The 18,437-nt window shown below is 31.9% G+C and overlaps 1 protein-coding gene and 1 non-coding gene across 7 annotated transcripts; both read right to left on the reverse strand.

Annotated features, from left to right (window-relative positions):
* Positions 1–8,663: 8,663 nt before the first annotated feature.
* Positions 8,664–13,904, reverse strand: LOC141698255 (probably inactive leucine-rich repeat receptor-like protein kinase At5g48380). 6 transcript variants are annotated; one of them, XR_012565024.1, is made up of 5 exons: positions 13,668–13,904; positions 11,947–12,861; positions 10,783–11,805; positions 9,929–10,053; positions 8,664–8,943 (listed from the first exon to the last, which is right to left on the reverse strand). XR_012565024.1 is itself a non-coding variant. In XM_074502924.1 (4 exons), the coding sequence occupies exons 2-3, from the start codon at positions 12,784–12,786 to the stop codon at positions 10,789–10,791; spliced, it is 1,857 nt and encodes a 618-aa protein (XP_074359025.1). In that variant the 5' UTR covers positions 12,787–12,861; positions 13,668–13,904; the 3' UTR covers positions 9,890–10,053; positions 10,783–10,788. The 6 variants fall into 6 exon arrangements, 4 of the variants coding, with proteins under 4 accessions (XP_074359025.1, XP_074359024.1, XP_074359022.1 ...); XR_012565023.1 differs by having other exon boundaries at positions 9,929–10,082; positions 13,668–13,900; XM_074502924.1 differs by lacking the exon at positions 8,664–8,943 and having other exon boundaries at positions 9,890–10,053.
* Positions 13,905–16,724: 2,820 nt separating this feature from the next.
* LOC141699410 (small nucleolar RNA R71) lies at positions 16,725–16,831 on the reverse strand. The gene has a single exon (XR_012565876.1). It is a non-coding gene; the product is annotated as a small nucleolar RNA R71 (small nucleolar RNA).
* Between the last annotated feature and the right edge of the window lie 1,606 nt (positions 16,832–18,437).

The raw sequence follows: 18,437 nt of genomic DNA on the forward strand, positions 1-18,437 counted from the left end.
TTTAGAGAAACTTCCTTTCAAATAGTTTTTTTGTTAGAAAAATGGAAAGTTTAAGACACATTTTTATATGTGTTCTTGATTCAATGTCAGCAGGTTGTTTCTATGATTTGTTCAGCTTCTTGTTGATTCAATGTGCAGTATGCATTAGCTATGAGTTTAAACCACACATTGGATAATTGAAATGTTGTAGATATTATATTTTATAGAAATGACTATATTATTGAAAAGTTTGTTTTCTCATTTCTTTAAATTTTATTTGTGAAAAATTACTGGTATTGAATTTGTTCTTTCGACCTGAGAACCATTCTTATATACAATCAGAATTGGTTCAGAAAAATAATATCTTGAAGAATAGCGATATGGAAGAGACCGTGTGAGGACTCCTGCATCCAGCCAAAGAATATCCAAAGGAGCTTGGAGAGCGTTATGGATAATAGGGCAAGGGTGAGTTGAGACTTCCGGTGACCAGAAAGCTATTGTAAAAGGTAAAATATTCTGATTTAAATCTGATTGTGTATGATAGCATTATAAAATAATGTTTTCTGAGATTATGATATATAATTAGTATGAGGTTATAGAGATGATTTCATTTAAAATAATGAATTTGATTTTGTCTATTGCTTACTACATGCAAAAAATAACCATATTAATTAATACGAAAATGCATGCACCTTCCCTCGCCTTCCCTCTTTAGGGTTGTGTAGATATATAAACGATCCATAATAATAACCCCAGAAATTGGTATCCATAATAATAACCCCAGAAATTGGTAGATATATAAACGATCCATAATAATAACCCCAGAAATTGGTATCCATAATAATAACCCCAGAAATTGGTATCAGAGCCAGTAATAGGCGGAAAATGAACAGTAAAACACTGTAGCAAAAGTAGCCGTGAATAGTAAACAGTGAATAGTAACTAATGAATAGTAAAAGGAAAATAAAATTTGATAGTTAAATGAGACCTCCGACAAGGATAAATAGAGAAAATAATAAAAGATATAAATCTAAAATAATAGCAACTCTATTAATTTTATTTATGGTAGAAAACAAAGTAACACAACAGATGTGTAAGAAAATTTTATACAGACAATTAATCTGACTTATGGAAGATTTAAGGATACGATCAATTCAGTATATAGCTGATAAAGAACCAACATATAATAGGCTAATAAATCAACATATTGAAAGTTGTAAGATAAGCATGCAAATAATAAATGAAAAATTAGATATTATAGCTATATTACAAACAATGTTGGAAGAAAGAGATGAAAAAATTAGGAGACTAGAGGAAGAAAAACTTTTATTAAAACGAGAAAAATTTATTAAAGAAACTAATTTAGAAATCGAAATAAAAGACTTAAAAGAAGTATTAGCTGAACAATATAGATTAATAGACGATTTAAAACAAAAAAAAAATTAAAAAATGAATTGGACAGATCCAAATGCAATAACTAGAAATAATAGAAAACTAAAGCAATTAATAAAAAATCAAGAGAAATTGAAATAGATCTGGAAAAATTACTAGAAAGAAAAAATAAAATAACATGGACAAGAGAGAATAACGAAGAAATTATGAGAATTTACCAACAACTTGGAAATATGATAATAACATTTAGAAATGATAAACTAAGAATACAAGGACTTAAAAGAATAATTTTAACAAATAATATAACTGGATAAAATACAGATGGATAAAATGTCATTAGAAGAAATAAGTGAAAAACAAGATATGTATTATCAAATGGATGAATACGAAGGAGGAACATCACAAACCCTAAGTTTTAAACCAGATATATATAATCAAATTCAAAGTGAAACAGAAGAATTAACAATAAAAAAGATATTCAAGACATCATATTTTGAAAGAAATAAGGAAGTTAGGTATATAGCCCAAAAACATGAGAATGTAATAGATATAGATACAATAAATGGAAAAACAAGAATAAATTTAATAACAGATGGATTAATAAAAAGAGAATTATCCAAATTAAAACAAAAGGAAGCAAATAAACTAAAAAACATATATTTTGGAGCAATAGAATTTACAATAAAAGCATATTTTCAGAAAAATATCGATACTCCTATACAGATATATGTATTGGATGATAGAATAATAGGAAATATACAAGATTCATTAATAGCAGTAATAAAAGGAAACTTAATATATCAGAAATTAAAATTTATAATACAACCCGATTTTAGTATATCACTAAGGGATGAAAATAAAGAAAGATCTTTAACATTATACTATAAGTTAGATGGAATAAAAATGCAAAAAGGAAGTAAAGTTATTAGTATAGAAACCAAAATGATTTATGCTATGACTGGAAACCATCACGTAAAAAAACAAACGGAATTAGGAATAATAGTACCAAAGTTATATAATGATATATTAGAAAAAATTGAACATAAAGAAGAATCTCAAATAACAATCCCAGAAGAAATTACAATAGATTTTAGTAATAGACAAATGATTCCAAGGCAAAGAATTAAACCAATATTAGAAGGATCTAGATTAAGTTTTAGAAAAGAACAAAATCCTATAAGATTAATTAGATCAATGAGTATGACGAGTAGAAAGATAGATTTAATAAAAATAGATACTGATAGTTTGAAAATAAAAATAATAATATTTGACGAAATAATAACAAGAGACTGTATAGCAGAAATTAATACAGGAGCTACCAAAAGTTTTATTCATATAAGCAAGGTAAATGAAGAAAATTATAAGTGGATAGAACCTCAGACTTACAGATATGCAGAAAATGATAGAGAAATATTTATTACTAAATGTACTAATTTAAAGTTTAAAATATTAGATTTGGAATATAATATAAATATAGGAGTAATAGAATATGATAGTTCGAGTGAATTATTATTAGGAAGCGACTTCTTAAAAATGATAAATTATAAAATTAATAATAATGGAATAAAGATAGTAGATCAAGGAAAAGAAAGATTTATAGAAAAACTATGAATATACAAGAAAAATTAAGAAATAAGAAAGAAAAGTTAAAGAAAATACAGAGTATGTTAGAAAGCGAAATAGATTCACAAATAAAATATTTAGAATATAAGGAAAGACAAACAAAGTTAGAAAATGATATTAAGAAATTAGAAGAACAGAGTAAAAATACTAGTAAATATTGGATAGATGTTGGAAATGGTTGGAAGAGGCGAATCAACAAATAATAAAATGTCAGACTCAGAATTTATAAAAAATTTATGGGAAGAAATAATAGTTAAGAAAAAACTAAATGCAATAATGAGATTGGTAGAAAAACAAGATAATCAAGAAAATTTGAGACAAATAATAAGAGAAGAGTTAACAAGCTTATGGAATAATTCTGAAATACCTACTTTAAAAATGATACTAGACAAGTTAATAAAATTAGAAGAAGGAAAACAAAAAATTATACCAGAAAAAGAAATTACAAATAAGCCAGAACTAAAAGCCATAAATGCATGGAGAAGAGTTAATGAGCCAATGATGATAGATATAAGTAAAATGAAACCTAATATATCTGAACCAATAGGAAAGGTATTAGATAATTTGGGACAACTTAGTAAAAAAGGAAAGTTCTAATGGAAACTAAAGAACAAAAAGAATATAACGTGATAACATTTTTAAAGAATCATGGAAAAGAAATTTTAGAAAGAGAAAAATATAAGTATGAACCATTAAAAAAGAAAACAACTAGTGAAAGCAAAGCTGAGTTTAAGATTGATACAACTGTGATAGAATATTTAAAGTCAAAATTAGAACAACAAAAGGAAGAAATAGAAGAAATAAGGACGGAGAATAAAAAATTACGATTAAATACTAATGAAGAATGGTTAGAAAAATATAAAAAATATAAAAATAAATATAAAGAAACTAAAAAGGAACTAAAAGATGTAAAAAGAGATTTAAGACAAACAAAAAAGGAATTAAATGAAAAAACATAAGAAAATAAAAAAGAAATAGAAATATTGAAAAGGCAATTAAAAAAGTTAAAAGGAAAAAAAGAAGATACAAGTGAAGTTTCTAGTACTGTATCTACAAATAATAATACAAGTACTAGTGAATTGGAACAAGATAATTTAGGAAAAACGGTGAATATAATAGAAGAATATAACAGTAGTTATGAGGAAAATTCTGAAATGGAAATAGAAAATAAAAATATAATAGAAGCTTTAGAAAGAATGAAAAATGTAAATGCAGTAATAAAACAAGAATCGAATAGTGACCAAGAAGATAAAGATAATTATACTGATATAGAAACTGAAGGAATAAAAAATGAGGAAATGGATAACTACCCAGAAGAAGAAGTAACCGACCATAATATGGAAGTTATAACAAGATATAGGAACACGATACCAAAACACATACCAATAGGACAACATAATGAATTTAAAGAATTTATAGGATCAATGTCACAAGGCGTAAACTTGAATGGATACTTTTTAGACTTAGATAATGTATATGAAGAACAAGAAATTAGCAGGAGAATTACTGATTGGAATTTAGGAATGTATATAGCATTAATGAATTCTACTCATACAGATGAGTTAGAATATACTTATAACTTGATCTCAAAAACGTTAATTGGAAAGGTAGCATATTGGATAGAATCCATAGAATATCAGTTAAAAACTGAAGTACTAAGGTATGCAACGGATTGGAAATCAATGTTACAAATATTTGATATGATATTAAAAAGAGAATTCTTAGGAGAACCTTGGATAGTAGCTAGAGACCAAGTTTTAATAGAAAGAAAAATAGAAATAATAATGAATCTAAATAACATGAAATGCTGTAAAATTAACAAGTTACCAGAATATACTATAAGTTTTACTAAATTCTTTTATGAAGCTAGATTCTTACCTGAAGAAGGACATATATATCAACAATTATATTATGATCATTTACCAGAACCTTATAATACTGAGATAACTAAGGAATATAATAAGTTAGAACCTCGTGAGAACACTCTGGGTGAAAGAATAAGAGTACTAAGAGGATATCTAATGAGAAAATGTGAAGAATATAGGGTACAACAGAAGGTTAAAAAGGATAAAAAACTAGGATTAAGAGAAATATGTGGATTTACTGAAAGAAGATTAGTATTTGGATGTGAAGATAAAAAACCCTATAGGAACTATAAGAAGAGGTATAATAAGAAAAAATCATATGATAAGTACAGAAGCAAACAAAATAGAAATAATTATCCTTATAAATACAACAGATATAAGAGAAAAAGATTTAGGAAATTTAGAAATACACCAGAAAATAGGAGAAGATATAAAAATAAGAGAAAGTTTAGAAGAAAACCTTTTAAAAAGAAAGATATAAGTGAATATAAATGTTGAAATTGTAATGAAAAAGGACATTATGCTAATAAATGTCCTAAACTGAAAGAAAAGAAAGTAAAATATATAAATACATCACAATTCATAATGGATATAGAACAAATTAAAGAAGATGACAATAGATGGTATGAATATGAAGAGTTTTATATTAGTGAAACTGATAATGAAATAAACTTTATAAATTATGAATCATCTAGTGAAAGCAATTGGGAGGAATGGTAGCAATATACATAGAAGCAGATGTAGAATATAAAAAATATAAATTCCTAAAACAAAAAATATTTATAGATAGTGGAGCAGATCTATGTCTAGTAAAAAAGGAAGTTTTAGCTTCATATAGATGGGAAAAATCTAATGCACATAGAACTAGGGTATCAGGATTTAATGAACAAAAGAAGGAATTAGATGTAATAGCAAAAAACATGAGAATAAAGCTAAATAAAACATTATTCAGTTTACCTATTGTATATCAGAATAAGATGAAGCAATCTATATTATTAGGAAATAACTTTTTAGATTATTTTAAAACACATATAGTAACTTCAAATACCCTATCATTACAAACTCCGTGTAATAAGTGGATAGTATTAAAAAGAATTATGCCAATAAGTACTATAAATACTATAAGAATAAACAATCTAAAAATAGAAAGAAATAATAATCTACAAGAATTAACTAAAAAATATAATAATTTATTAAAATCCAACTTCGGAGAAAATCCTATGAGGTTATGGGATAAGGAAAAGATATATGCTGAAATAAAATTATTAAACCCTAATGATATAATAAGATCTAAACCTATAAGGTATAGCCCTTCAGACCAAAAAGAATTTGATAATCAAATCAATGAATTATTAAAACTAAAATTAATACAAGAAAGTAAAAGCCCACATAGTAGCCCGGCTTTCCTTGTAAGAAAACATAATGAACAGAAAAGGGGAAAAGCCCGTATGGTAATAGACTATAGAGAATTAAATAAGAAAACTATATTTGATGGATATTTCTTACCATACAAAAGAAATCTTATAAATAGACTAGGAAATAAGAAATGGTTTAGTAAATTTGATTGTAAAAGTGAATTTTGGCAAATAAAATTAACCAAAGAATCAAGACCTTTAACAGCCTTTAGTGCTCCGCAAGGACATTATGAATGGATAGTATTACCCTTTGGATTAAAAAATGCGCCACAAATATTTCAACGAAGAATGGACCAAATCTTTAGGAAATTAAAAGATTTCTGTATAGTATATGTAGACGATATATTAATATATAGTGAAACTCTAGAAGAACATATAAAACATTTAGAGCAATTTATAAAAACAATAGACCAACATGGAATATTACTGTCTGAAAAGAAATCTGAAATATTTAAGGATAAGATAGAATATTTAGGATACAAAATAGATAAAGAAGGTATACAATTACAAGACCATATAGTAACAAAGATTGTAAATTTTAAGGACAAATTAGAAAATAAAAAAGAGGTACAACAATTTTTAGGAATAATAAATTATGCCTCAGATCATATTAAAGACTTACCTAAATTAAGAAAACCATTACAGGAACTAACAAAAAATAAACCTTTTGGATGGACAAAAGAACATGAAACCTGTATAAAAATTCTTAAGGAAAAGGTGAAAGATTTACCAAAACATAGAATACCCATAGAAACAGATCATTTAGAATTATATACTGATGCTAGTGATATAGGATGGGGAGCAGTCCTAATAGCATATGAGAAGGATGACATAGATAAAGAAAATACACATATATGTGGATATGCAGGAGGAACTTGGAAACCTAATGAATCAAACTACCACATAAATGAAAAAGAACTATTAGCTGTAAAATATGGGATTAAAAAGTTTCATTATCATTTATTACCTGTTAAATTTGTAGTAAGAACAGATAATACTCAAGTAAAAACCTTTATTACTAATAAAATAGAATTATTACCAGAATTAAATAAAAGAAGAAAATGGCAATCTTTTTTCTGTTGTTATGATTTTGTAATAAAAAATATATCAGGAACAAAAAATGTGTTAGCTGACTATCTTAGCAGAGAAAATAAACAATGAAAATAGAATATACAAGAAGACAAGCTCAACCATGGAAAATCATATCGGGATCTTTAATAATATGGACTACTACTTCAGAAGCTGTAGAATTTATAAAAAATTTTGCTCTTGAAGGATTAGATGAAAATAATACAGAAAAACTAGAAGAAGCATACAAAGGATTTCTAGAAATAGAAAAACACATTGGTTATTATTTCACTCCTAATAGAAGGAATATTGATGAATTATTAATATCAATTATTAGAAAAATAAATGCCATTGAATGTCATGCATTTTGTTTTTGTAAAGGGAAAATTTAATTGTTTGTTGCTCTTAGCAGGATATGGAAAATTTTGAGAAATATATCACTGATGTCACTTCTCATATCTCAACCAATAATGAGAAAATCACCAAACTCCAAAAGGAGATAGAAACCCTGGTTCAGGAGAACCAACATTTTCTGAAACAAATTATGGAAGCTATAAAAGACAAAACAACTCTACAAGCTTCAGTTGCAATCCCTACAATAAAACCTATAACATTTTCATCAAAGCTTGTAACCATGCCATCACCTTCAACCAACATATCAACTACTCTGTCAAATTTATCAATGAGTGATAGGCTGAAACACTCACCTGAGATGGTGAAAACATATGAGCAAATGATGAAATATTATGATTATAAATCTAACCCTGATGTTTGCAGACTGACAAAATCTACAAAATATCCCAGATATATTTGTTGTGAAAATGCAAAACCTGACATAGTCTATAACCTGTTTATACATGGTTTTGTTGACAAGATCTTAACAAATGAAACCATGTATTGTATATCAAAGCTACCAAGTATAATTGTCAAATCCGTGGAAGCTATGATACGGGAAATGGGAGCAGGCTCATATGGAATACAAGTTTTTGATGCATCAACCGATCTAGTTGGAAAACCCATAATAATATGTCAACTATTTAAATTGGGAAGGAATATGGCAGATATTGTGGGAGAAACCAAAAGCTTGAAATTGCCAAATCCCTGTGATATTAACAAATTCCAGGAATGGTTATGTGAAAAACGAGCCATTGGACTAGCTACCCTCAGGTCCAAAATACAAGATATACTACGAGCTCGGAAAGCTATAATTATTTCTGAAAGCCATGGTGGAGGTTTCACCGAAAGTATAATAACCTTATATTATGATAATATTATACAAAATTAAGGAACTATGGCATTAGAGATAATGCTTGATAAAATAGAAAACCTGAAATATAATCATGCAAAACATACTACTGAATATTATCAAAGAATAACAGGTCCTCGAAAGAGACCTATTATCAGTCTAAAAGATGATAACAAAGGGATGAATTCTGATCCCTTTGCATAATACAAAAATGGTGTAATACACCAGAACACTGCAAATTGAATGGTGAAAACCAAAAAGTTATATTACCAGGAGATTCCAAAAATATCATGGCAGACAAAGATGAAGAAAGAAGAAAAGAAAAAGCAGATTCCCTGGAAAAAGATGACAGATCCTGCAAGATATCATGGCAGACACAAAAGATAAAGATGAAGAAAATATGAAGAGACGACAAAAGAAGAAATGGCAGACAAAGAAAAGAAAAGATTCCTGAATTATTAGTAATTATGTAAAAGAAACCGGTTATCCCGGTAATCTGTAACCATATAGAAAGACTACTATAAATAAGTCCATACATGAAATGGAAAAAATATCTGAAAAATTTCTGAAGTTCAATTCTCTCTCTCTCTGAATATGTCTGGCTAAACTTCTTCACTCTCTATAAACTCTACTAGGAATATATCATAATAATAGAAACAGATTATTTTATAAGTATTATATACAATCAGAATTGGTTCAGAAAAATAATATCTTGAAGAATAGCGATATGGAAGAGACCGTGTGAGGACTCCTGCATCCAGCCAAAGAATATCCAAAGGAGCTTGGAGAGCGTTATGGATAATAGGGCAAGGGTGAGTTGAGACTTCCGGTGACCAGAAAGCTATTGTAAAAGGTAAAATATTCTGATTTAAATCTGATTGTGTATGATAGCATTATAAAATAATGTTTTCTGAGATTATGATATATATATAGATGTAAGCAATTGGAAGCATTGCTTTGAAGTTGAGCAAGTTAGATGCGCATCCATCAAACTCAACTGGTTAACTTAGGAACACTTAACATATATACTGTATATGTAATTTTGTTACAAACTAAAATAGTCATCAATTTTTCCTTCTCATCTTTCTTTTTGATGGCTTCCAACGGAATATATACGTTGAGAAGAAGTCAAAAGTGACATCTAGAAAGATGAGAAGTAAATAGACCGATATATATAGATGAATTACATATATGGATAATCTTTAATTTTGTTTGATCATTGATTTTAAAGTAGTGAAGTCGTAGTATAAACTACTTGACACGGCTATTTAATTATGGTAACTAAAAAATTGGAATCTGGATAAAAGTAAAATCCTCATTTTTCAAATTTATTTCCATACCATAGACGTATACACAGGAAAGCAAATTCTTGTTGTCCGAAAGGCAGTAATATCAGCTTCTACGTTGAATATGGAGCCAAACACATGCAATGGAGAAAGAAGCAACCCATAGCTCAACCAGTTCACTGCACAGAGAAATAGACCATTTCTACATCTGAAATGGCAAAAGATTCAAAAATTAAGACAGAGATGCAGGGTGCAAAGACCTAGTATTTGCCTATTTGGAATTTAATATGCAGACGGGAGAACTTATTTAATCGGTAGCAGGGATACGATGAACATGGGCCCTGCTAATGTATATGCTTTTGAGATTCAATTCATTAAATAAAATAAACTCAGACACCCACCCTTAATTGGTTTTGAATTGTGATGATTTTCTCGAAGAGAAAGAGAAGGATTAGTTGGACTTGACTATAGGTAACAGTCATCCAAGTGCATAATAAACTAAACATGAACTATAGTAACTATAAGCGAATAACAGAAAAAGCACACTTTCACAATTTCAAATTTCCAATTAACTATAATGTTTAAATCAACTACTACAGTCATGAAGAAATGTGATGATGGACACGTAGACAGTACCAAACCAGATATCTAAGCTCGATGAATAGATTATTTAAAACGCTGCATCCAGCATCATCCAATGAGAACAACAAACTTGGCCAATATAGTTGATTGATGCAAGGAAGGTATTTCTTTGAAAACACGAAAATAGACCGAAATAATATGGAGAAATCCGCAAAATTTACTTACTAATATAAACATAGATTGAAAAAGGAGAAAAAAGAAAATTACACCTACACATAGATTAGGTAGAGAATCTTTAGTTTTTACCATGTCTGTATTACTCTTACCTTTTATTAGTGTTTCTCTTTGACTTCTTGGGCAACAATAAGTTCTTCAAAAGCAGCATCACCCCCGGTATCTGATAGCACTAAAATATCATCTTCTGATGTAAAATTGTATCTTTCACCAATAGCTCTAAGAAGCTGGTACACTTCAAACATAGTTGGTCTCTCTTTCGGACCAGGAATCACACAGTTACATGCAACCTTAAGAAACTGGAAAAGTTCACTCTCATAACCTTTTCCAAGCAATGGCTTGTCAATGGCATCTTGAAGCTTGGAGTCTTTTGAAAGATCTGTAATCCATTCAGCTAGGCTTCCCTTAAACCCTTCTGGGGCTTTAGCAATATGAGTAGGTCTCTCCCCGGTGACCAACTCAAGAAGCACTACTCCAAAACTGTATACGTCACCTTTTGGTGTGGCCACAAGAGTTCGTGCATACTCAGGAGCAACATAACCCAAATCCCCAAACTCACCATTCACAAAAGTACTTAAATGAGTGTCGACTGGATTCATGAGCCTCGCGAGACCAAAATCAGTAATTTTGGGCTCACATTCAATATCTAGCAAGATGCATTTAGAACTTATGTTTCGGTGTATGATGCGAGGATTGCAGCTATGATGGAGCCAGGCAAATCCTTTGGCTGCCTGAATACCAATTTTGAGCCTTAGAGGCCACTCCAAAATTTTATCACCATCACCAACAAAATGCAACTTATCATGGAGATTACCATTAGGCATGTACTTATAAATAAGTAGCCTTTCCTTCTTAGCCACGCAAAAACCTAGAAGAGGAACCAAATTACGGTGTTTTACCTTTCCCAAAGTTGCCATCTCTGACTCAAATTCTTTCTCTGAATGCTGAGTATCCTGCAACCTTTTCACCATAAGGGAAGTCCCATCTTCAAGCACTGCTTTGTATACCGTCCCTGTTCTCCCGGTACCAATTATATTATCTTTGCTGAAGCTATTAGTAGCCTTCATGAGATCACTTAATCTCATTTTTGAAATAGACTTCTCGAACATAGAAAGCTGAAAATTGCAAAGGTACTAATAGTTAATGCAAAATAAAATAAGCGCCTAAGAAGGAGAGTCACGAAATTTTTAAAAACAGGAAAATATTAAAAACAAAATCATTAGGATATAATTCTACAATGATCATGATTGTCTCACCTGAATTCCTTTTGCACCTTTGAGACTCTTTGCCCATTTATTTCCTTCTGGGTCATCGTCCCTCTTTCTAACCACTCTACGGCAAAAGAATATCAAACTTACGCCTACCAGCAATGCTGCAACAACCACTCCTCCAACAGCTGCTGCAGCAATGACTGCAGAATTACTTTTCTTTGAAGAGCCTTTACAATCGGGCAAAGGCTTTCCACAGAGCCCTGGATTACCTACATAACTATCAGCTGAGACGACTCCAGACTTAAATTGTGGAACTTGCCCACTCAAGCGATTGTTTGTCACAGTAAATGTTTTAATCCGACCAAGCTGACCAAGTTGTGGAGGAATCTGACCTGAGAGCTGGTTCTTGTCTAGCTTAAGCACATTCAGATACGAACAATTTGCAAGGTTTGCCGGTATTGTTCCGGATAAACTGTTGGAGGAGAGATCAAGATTTGTAACAAATGGGAGGAGTTTAGAGATATCCGTTGGAATAGTTCCAATGAGCTCATTACTTGAAAGATCTACTCCAGTCACCGATGTACAATCTACAACACCACGTGGGAACTCACCTTTGAGCCCCATATCTGAAAGCTTTATATTCAAGACCCTATTTTCATTTTCATGCCAACACTCAATTCCATTAAATTTACAGATAAAGCCATCGGTGTTATTATTAAAATTCCAATTGTACAAGCTGTTCACAGGATCTTTCATAGCGTCTTTTATAGATCTTAAGCAGTTGACGTCACTCTGAGCACCATAGCTGAAATCGATAATAAAGAACCGCCAGATAAAGATGCCAATACAAACAACACGGGCTCTGCTAGTAAGTTCCATCCTCATTAAGCAAAAAACTTTACTTCAAAAATCTAATGACTTAGGGTTGTTGCTTCCGACATGCCATAGCTGCATGGTAATCTGTAAAACAATAAATAATTTAAACTTAAAAGAGGAATTACAAAAAACTAAACTGCTATTTTCCTTGACTCCAAATATGAACCGTGGAAAACACAAATTTGACAAACATAACTAAGGAACATGCAAAGTGCCAACTTCCGACTAAAGATACTTTACTTATCATTAATACTTACTACATACTAATACAATCTACAAAGTCACTATTTGGGAAAAATATTCATCACCCAATAAGTTAATTTTCCCAGTGAACAAAAAGTCAAAAAAACACAAGGAAAATAACCTAGAGGTTACAACAAAAGATTGCAAAGACTGTTTTCTAAATCATAGAGGCAAAATTGGGGGAAAGTGAAATTAATCATGTTCAAGAGCTGTTTTTGCCCCCACATACATGAAATCAGATCACTAAATTAGTCAGCTATAATTAGACAATTAATCAGCTAAAAACAAGCACAAGAAGCTACTAGTAATCAGTTGTATAATTACTGGATCTTTCATCTCAATAACAAAAAACCAGAAAGCAATTCACATGAAATATGAAAAATTGAAACTTTATGAAAGATGAAGTAAAGATAACATGTTGAAAATACCCACCTCAGAAATCATATCTCCAGCAGCTCAATACAATTAAAAATCATAACTTTCTTAAAATTGTGATGGTAAATCAAAGAGATAAAAGCAAAGAAAAGTGTGTGTTGAAAAAAATTCAAGTAAAAAAATCAAGAAAAGAAAAAAGAGGAAAGCATAATATATAATAATATATAGAAATAAAAAGAGGAATCGGGGTTGAGGGAGAGATAAGAAATGACCTTGGATGAGAAGTTGATTATGAATGCAGTATCAACAACAGCTTAGTGGAGCAAGAGAAGGGAGAGAGAGAGAGAGTAGAATAATATCCAAGAAAGAAGTGTGTGGCCCAGCGACGACTGGACTTGCAAACGAGCGCGACGACTCTCTCCTCTCTCCTTCTCTCTCTCTCTCAATCTCTCTCTCAAATACATAACATAAAGACTTATTATTGTTTGACCATTCACACAATTGCCGTGTTCTGTCAGTCGGGTCAGTCTTGTTTAGAGCAGTAACTGCTTTCGCATGGATGCTTGGGGGTACTCCTCATTTACTACATTACTGCTGTGCATATATAGTTTATAACTGCTTTCCTTGGTCACGGAAATTAACTTATTCATTTATTTATTGCTGCTATAGTGTTAGGTTTCCCGAAAATCTTCCCTATATTTTTTATTAAATAATGTGAATAACATGTGACGAGTTTTAATTTATGTATGCATGTTTATACACGTGTGATTCCATAATATATTTAAAAAGTTTGATGTCTATTATATGACATATCAGTATTTGAAAAAAAAATTGATAAAAAAATACAAGCAACTTAGAAGCATTTCTCTTACTATTATAATCTTGGAATGTTTATGTTTCCATTTTCTTATGTACATTCTCCTCCTCAAAATGTTGTTGCACATAATTTTTCTAATTTAATATGTTCAACTAAGTTCTAAAAATGTTAAATTTTCAAAGTATATTTGAATTTTTGAATTTATTTGAAAATGTAAGATGGAGGGATACAAAAAAAATCAAATTAATATGTTTCACAAATATTATTTTTTTTAAAAAAAATTGACCCCACGTGATAATGTTCAGTCCGCGATACGTTCAATTCTCCTCTAATCTTGCTTAGACGATTGAGATGCGATGAATATGTCAGAATGTGTTCATGCAAACAGATGTAAGACGATATCAAGACATCTCCAGCGATATCAGAATAAATATGGGATCTTGGTAGACTGATAAGTGGCATTTATATCCACTTAGAAAGCTTCGTAAAGGCTCGAATTGGTGTTTTGTACTCAAGTTATTTGTGTTTTTGATGTGTTTTTGTAGTATTTTGCATTTGAGGGTATATATGGAAGAATGAATGGATATTACATTATTTCTTTGTTAAAAGGGTGTTAGGATGGAGTCTTGGTCGATTGCGCACAAGAAACCAGCACAATAAGGTCAAGAAAGAAGAAAAATCAAGTTTTTCCAAAAGGTCGGGCGACCGCGCTCGTTTGGCAGAAACCTAGGGCGGTCGCGCTGGATTTGAGGGCGGCCACGCCAAGTCGTTTTCTCATAATCTTGTTTCTACTTGAATTCTGAGCGTTTGAAAGCCCGGGTCGTCCAGAAGCCTATATATATATAAATAAAAAGACGTTTTTCATATAGGAGAGGAAGGAGATAGCAGCAAGAAGACCTAATAGCACAATACAACGAGGGAGAAGAAGATCTTATTTTTACTTGTGATTATTTGCTTAAGTTGTAACGTTGGATGCTTGTTTTCTTTGTTGTTCGAACCTAATACTCTTGTTAACGTACTTTGTTATTATTATTCAATTATTTCAGACCTAGTTTATCTTAGTTATTTACCATGTTTTCATTGGAACCCATGGTAACGATGAGTTCGGTTATGAACTAATCGTTATCGTGGGGTTCTAACGGATTTACTTATGGATTTTTATAGTTAATTGTTTTGATATCTTAGTGTGTGGTAATTGATTGATATCCTAGTATTGGTTGTGCTTATTCGTCTTATGTGTGTCGCGGACATATAAGATGGTTTGTTAATCTCTATTGAAGCAACAGTGAGTTTAGAGATTTAGAACTTGCCATGCTAGCATAGGTTCATGTATTTGTTATGCATGATTCGTAGGTAATTTTAACCATCTTACTTGCCCTATGTAATCACGATAGATAACTTGTTCATTAAACCTTTATGTTGTCAAATTCTATAGACATATAGGGTCTCAACATAATTGGTGTATATTCAGCTTCTATCTTTTTTGTGGATGTCTGGTAGTAGGGTATTCGTGCAACGAAAGTTGGCGTTTAATAGTTTCGTGTTATCTGATTAGTTGTCATCACCATCACATGCTAAGGTTAAGAACAATGACTTTAAATGAAGTATTTAATGAAGTTAGAATTCCATGTTTGTCTCATATAGTTAATTCAATCACTTTTATTCTTAGTTATTTTGCATGTTAGTTTAATCTTAGTTATAAACATCTCAACTTGATATTGTCTTAGCATTGAGCGATAGTCATACCATTGTTGCATAGGTGCATAATCTTAAGTTAACCAAAAAGAGTCTCTGTGGGTACGAATCTTATTTATATCTTATACTACTTGCGAACGCGTATACTTGCGTGTAGTTTTAGCGTGTGTTTTCTCCCTAACAAGTTTTTGGCGCCGATGTCGGGGACTCGGTGTTTAATTTAGTTTATGTGCTTGACATCAGTGGTCGTTAAAGTTCACTGACTCAGATATTTTACTTACTTGTTTACTTGTTGGTGTTTCAGGGACTCTAGAGATCGTGTATGCGAACACGCTCTCAATCTCGTAAAGAAGCACCGGAAGAAGTCGAAGTAGTTGAAGAAGTTTTTGTAGAAGTTGAGAAAGATGAAGAAGAAGTTTTTGTTGCAATGGGAGATCAAGCAGCGAATCCTAAGGCTTTGATGGATTACTCTCAACCGAATATCAATGATATTCAGTATAACATTATCAGACCAGCCATCGCGGCTAATACTTTTGAAATCAAAGCTAGCACGATTCAGATGGTGCAGAATTCAGTCCAGTTTAGGGGTTCTCCAACGGAAGATCCCAACATGCACATTAGAGATTTCATCGAGATCTGCGACACTTTCAAATTCAACCATGTTTCTGAAGATGCTGTTATGCTGAGGCTTTTCACATTCTCTCTGAGGGATAAAGCAAAGTGCTGGTTGCATTCTCTACCAGTAGGTTCTATCACTACTTGGGAAGATCTTGCTCATAAGTTTCTTACTAAATTCTTCCATATGGAAAAGACAGCTACAATTAGGAACGCTCTTACTCAATTTGCGCAGCAATCGGGAGAGTCTTTATGTGAAGCTTGGGAGCGTTATAAGGAGATGCTTAGGAAGTGTCCTCATCATGGGATGCCTGACTGGATGATTATCAACTACTTTTATAATAGTTTGGGAGCATAGTCTATACCCATGCTCGATGCAGCATCAGGTGGAGTCTTATGGGCTAAAAGCTACGATGAAGCTTATAAGTTGATTGAACTGATGGCTGCTAATGAATACCAGAACCCAACTCAGAGACTACCTCAAGGCAAGGTAGCAGGAATTTTGGAGGCGGATGCAGCTACTGCTATAGCTGCTCAGCTTAAGGCTTTAACGACGAAGGTGGATTCTTTGGCTAATTATGGAGTTAATCAGATCACAAGTGTTTGTGAGCTTTGTGCGGGTGTGCATGAAACTGAGCAGTGTGCTATTTCTAGTGAATCAACTCAGTTTGTAAGCAACTTTTAAAGGTCGCAACAACCAGTTCCAGCCACTTATCATCCCAACAACCACAATCATCCTAACTTCAGCTGGAGCAATAATCAGAATGCGATGCAACAGCCTTATCAGCAGTATGCAGCAAAGCAATTCAACCATCCTGGTTTTCAACAACCATGATATGCATCAAAATAACAACTCCAACAACTACCGCATGAAAGTACAAGTCAATCACTGAACCTGATACACTCCTTAGTGACACAGAAGTTCCAGGCAAGAGGGAAGCTAAGGAGCAGGTCAAGGCAATTACATTGAGGTCTGGGAAGGTTGCGAACCCCGAAAAATCTCAAGTTCCAGAATCTGAAGGGGTGTCTGAAGAAGATGTGTAGAAGGAAACAGAAGTGAAATCAAGGAAGAAAACTGTGGAACACACTCCTCCTGAGGGTAATACAGGGGATAAACATGTCTATCCTCCACCTCATTTTCCTAAGATGTTGTAGAAGCAAAAGGTGGATAAGCAATTTGCTAAGTTTCTGGAGGTGTTCAAGAAACTTCATATCAACATACCTTTCGCTGAAGCTCTTGAACAGATGTCAAACTATGCGAAGTTTATGAAAGGTATTCTCTCGGAAAGTGAAGCTCGATGACTTAGAGACTGTTGCTCTCACGAAGGAATGCAGTGTTGTACTGAAACAGAAATTTCCTCCCAAGCTTAAAGATTCTGGAAGCTTCACTATTCATTGCACCATCGGAAACTTGCCGTTCGACAAGTGTTTATGTGATTTGGGAGCTAGCATCAATCTGATGCCTTTGTCTATCTTCAAGAATTTGGGTTTACATGACCCAAAGCCTATATATATGTCTTTGCAGTTGGCCGATCGTTCTATTATATATCCACGATGCATTGTGGAGGATGTCTTGGTCAAGGTGGACAAACTCATCTTTCCTGCTGACTTTGTAATTCTTGATTTCGAGGAGGATAAGAAGATTCTCATAATCTTGGGAAGACCATTCTTGGCTACTGGCCGAACCTTTATTGATGTGCAAAAGGGTGAGCTCACTATGCGAGTACAAGATCAGGATGTGACCTTTAATGTTTTTAATGCCATGAAATTCCCTACCGATGAAGAGGAATGCTTTAAGGTGAAATTGGTCGAATCTGTGGTTACTTCAGAACTTGATCAAATGCTAAGGTCTGATGCCCTAGAGAAAGCCTTGATGGAGAATTCAGATAGTGAAGGTGATGAACAGTTGCAGTAT

This window comes from Apium graveolens, chromosome 11, assembly GCF_009905375.1.
Source record: "Apium graveolens cultivar Ventura chromosome 11, ASM990537v1, whole genome shotgun sequence".
Taxonomy (NCBI): Eukaryota; Viridiplantae; Streptophyta; class Magnoliopsida; order Apiales; family Apiaceae; genus Apium; species Apium graveolens.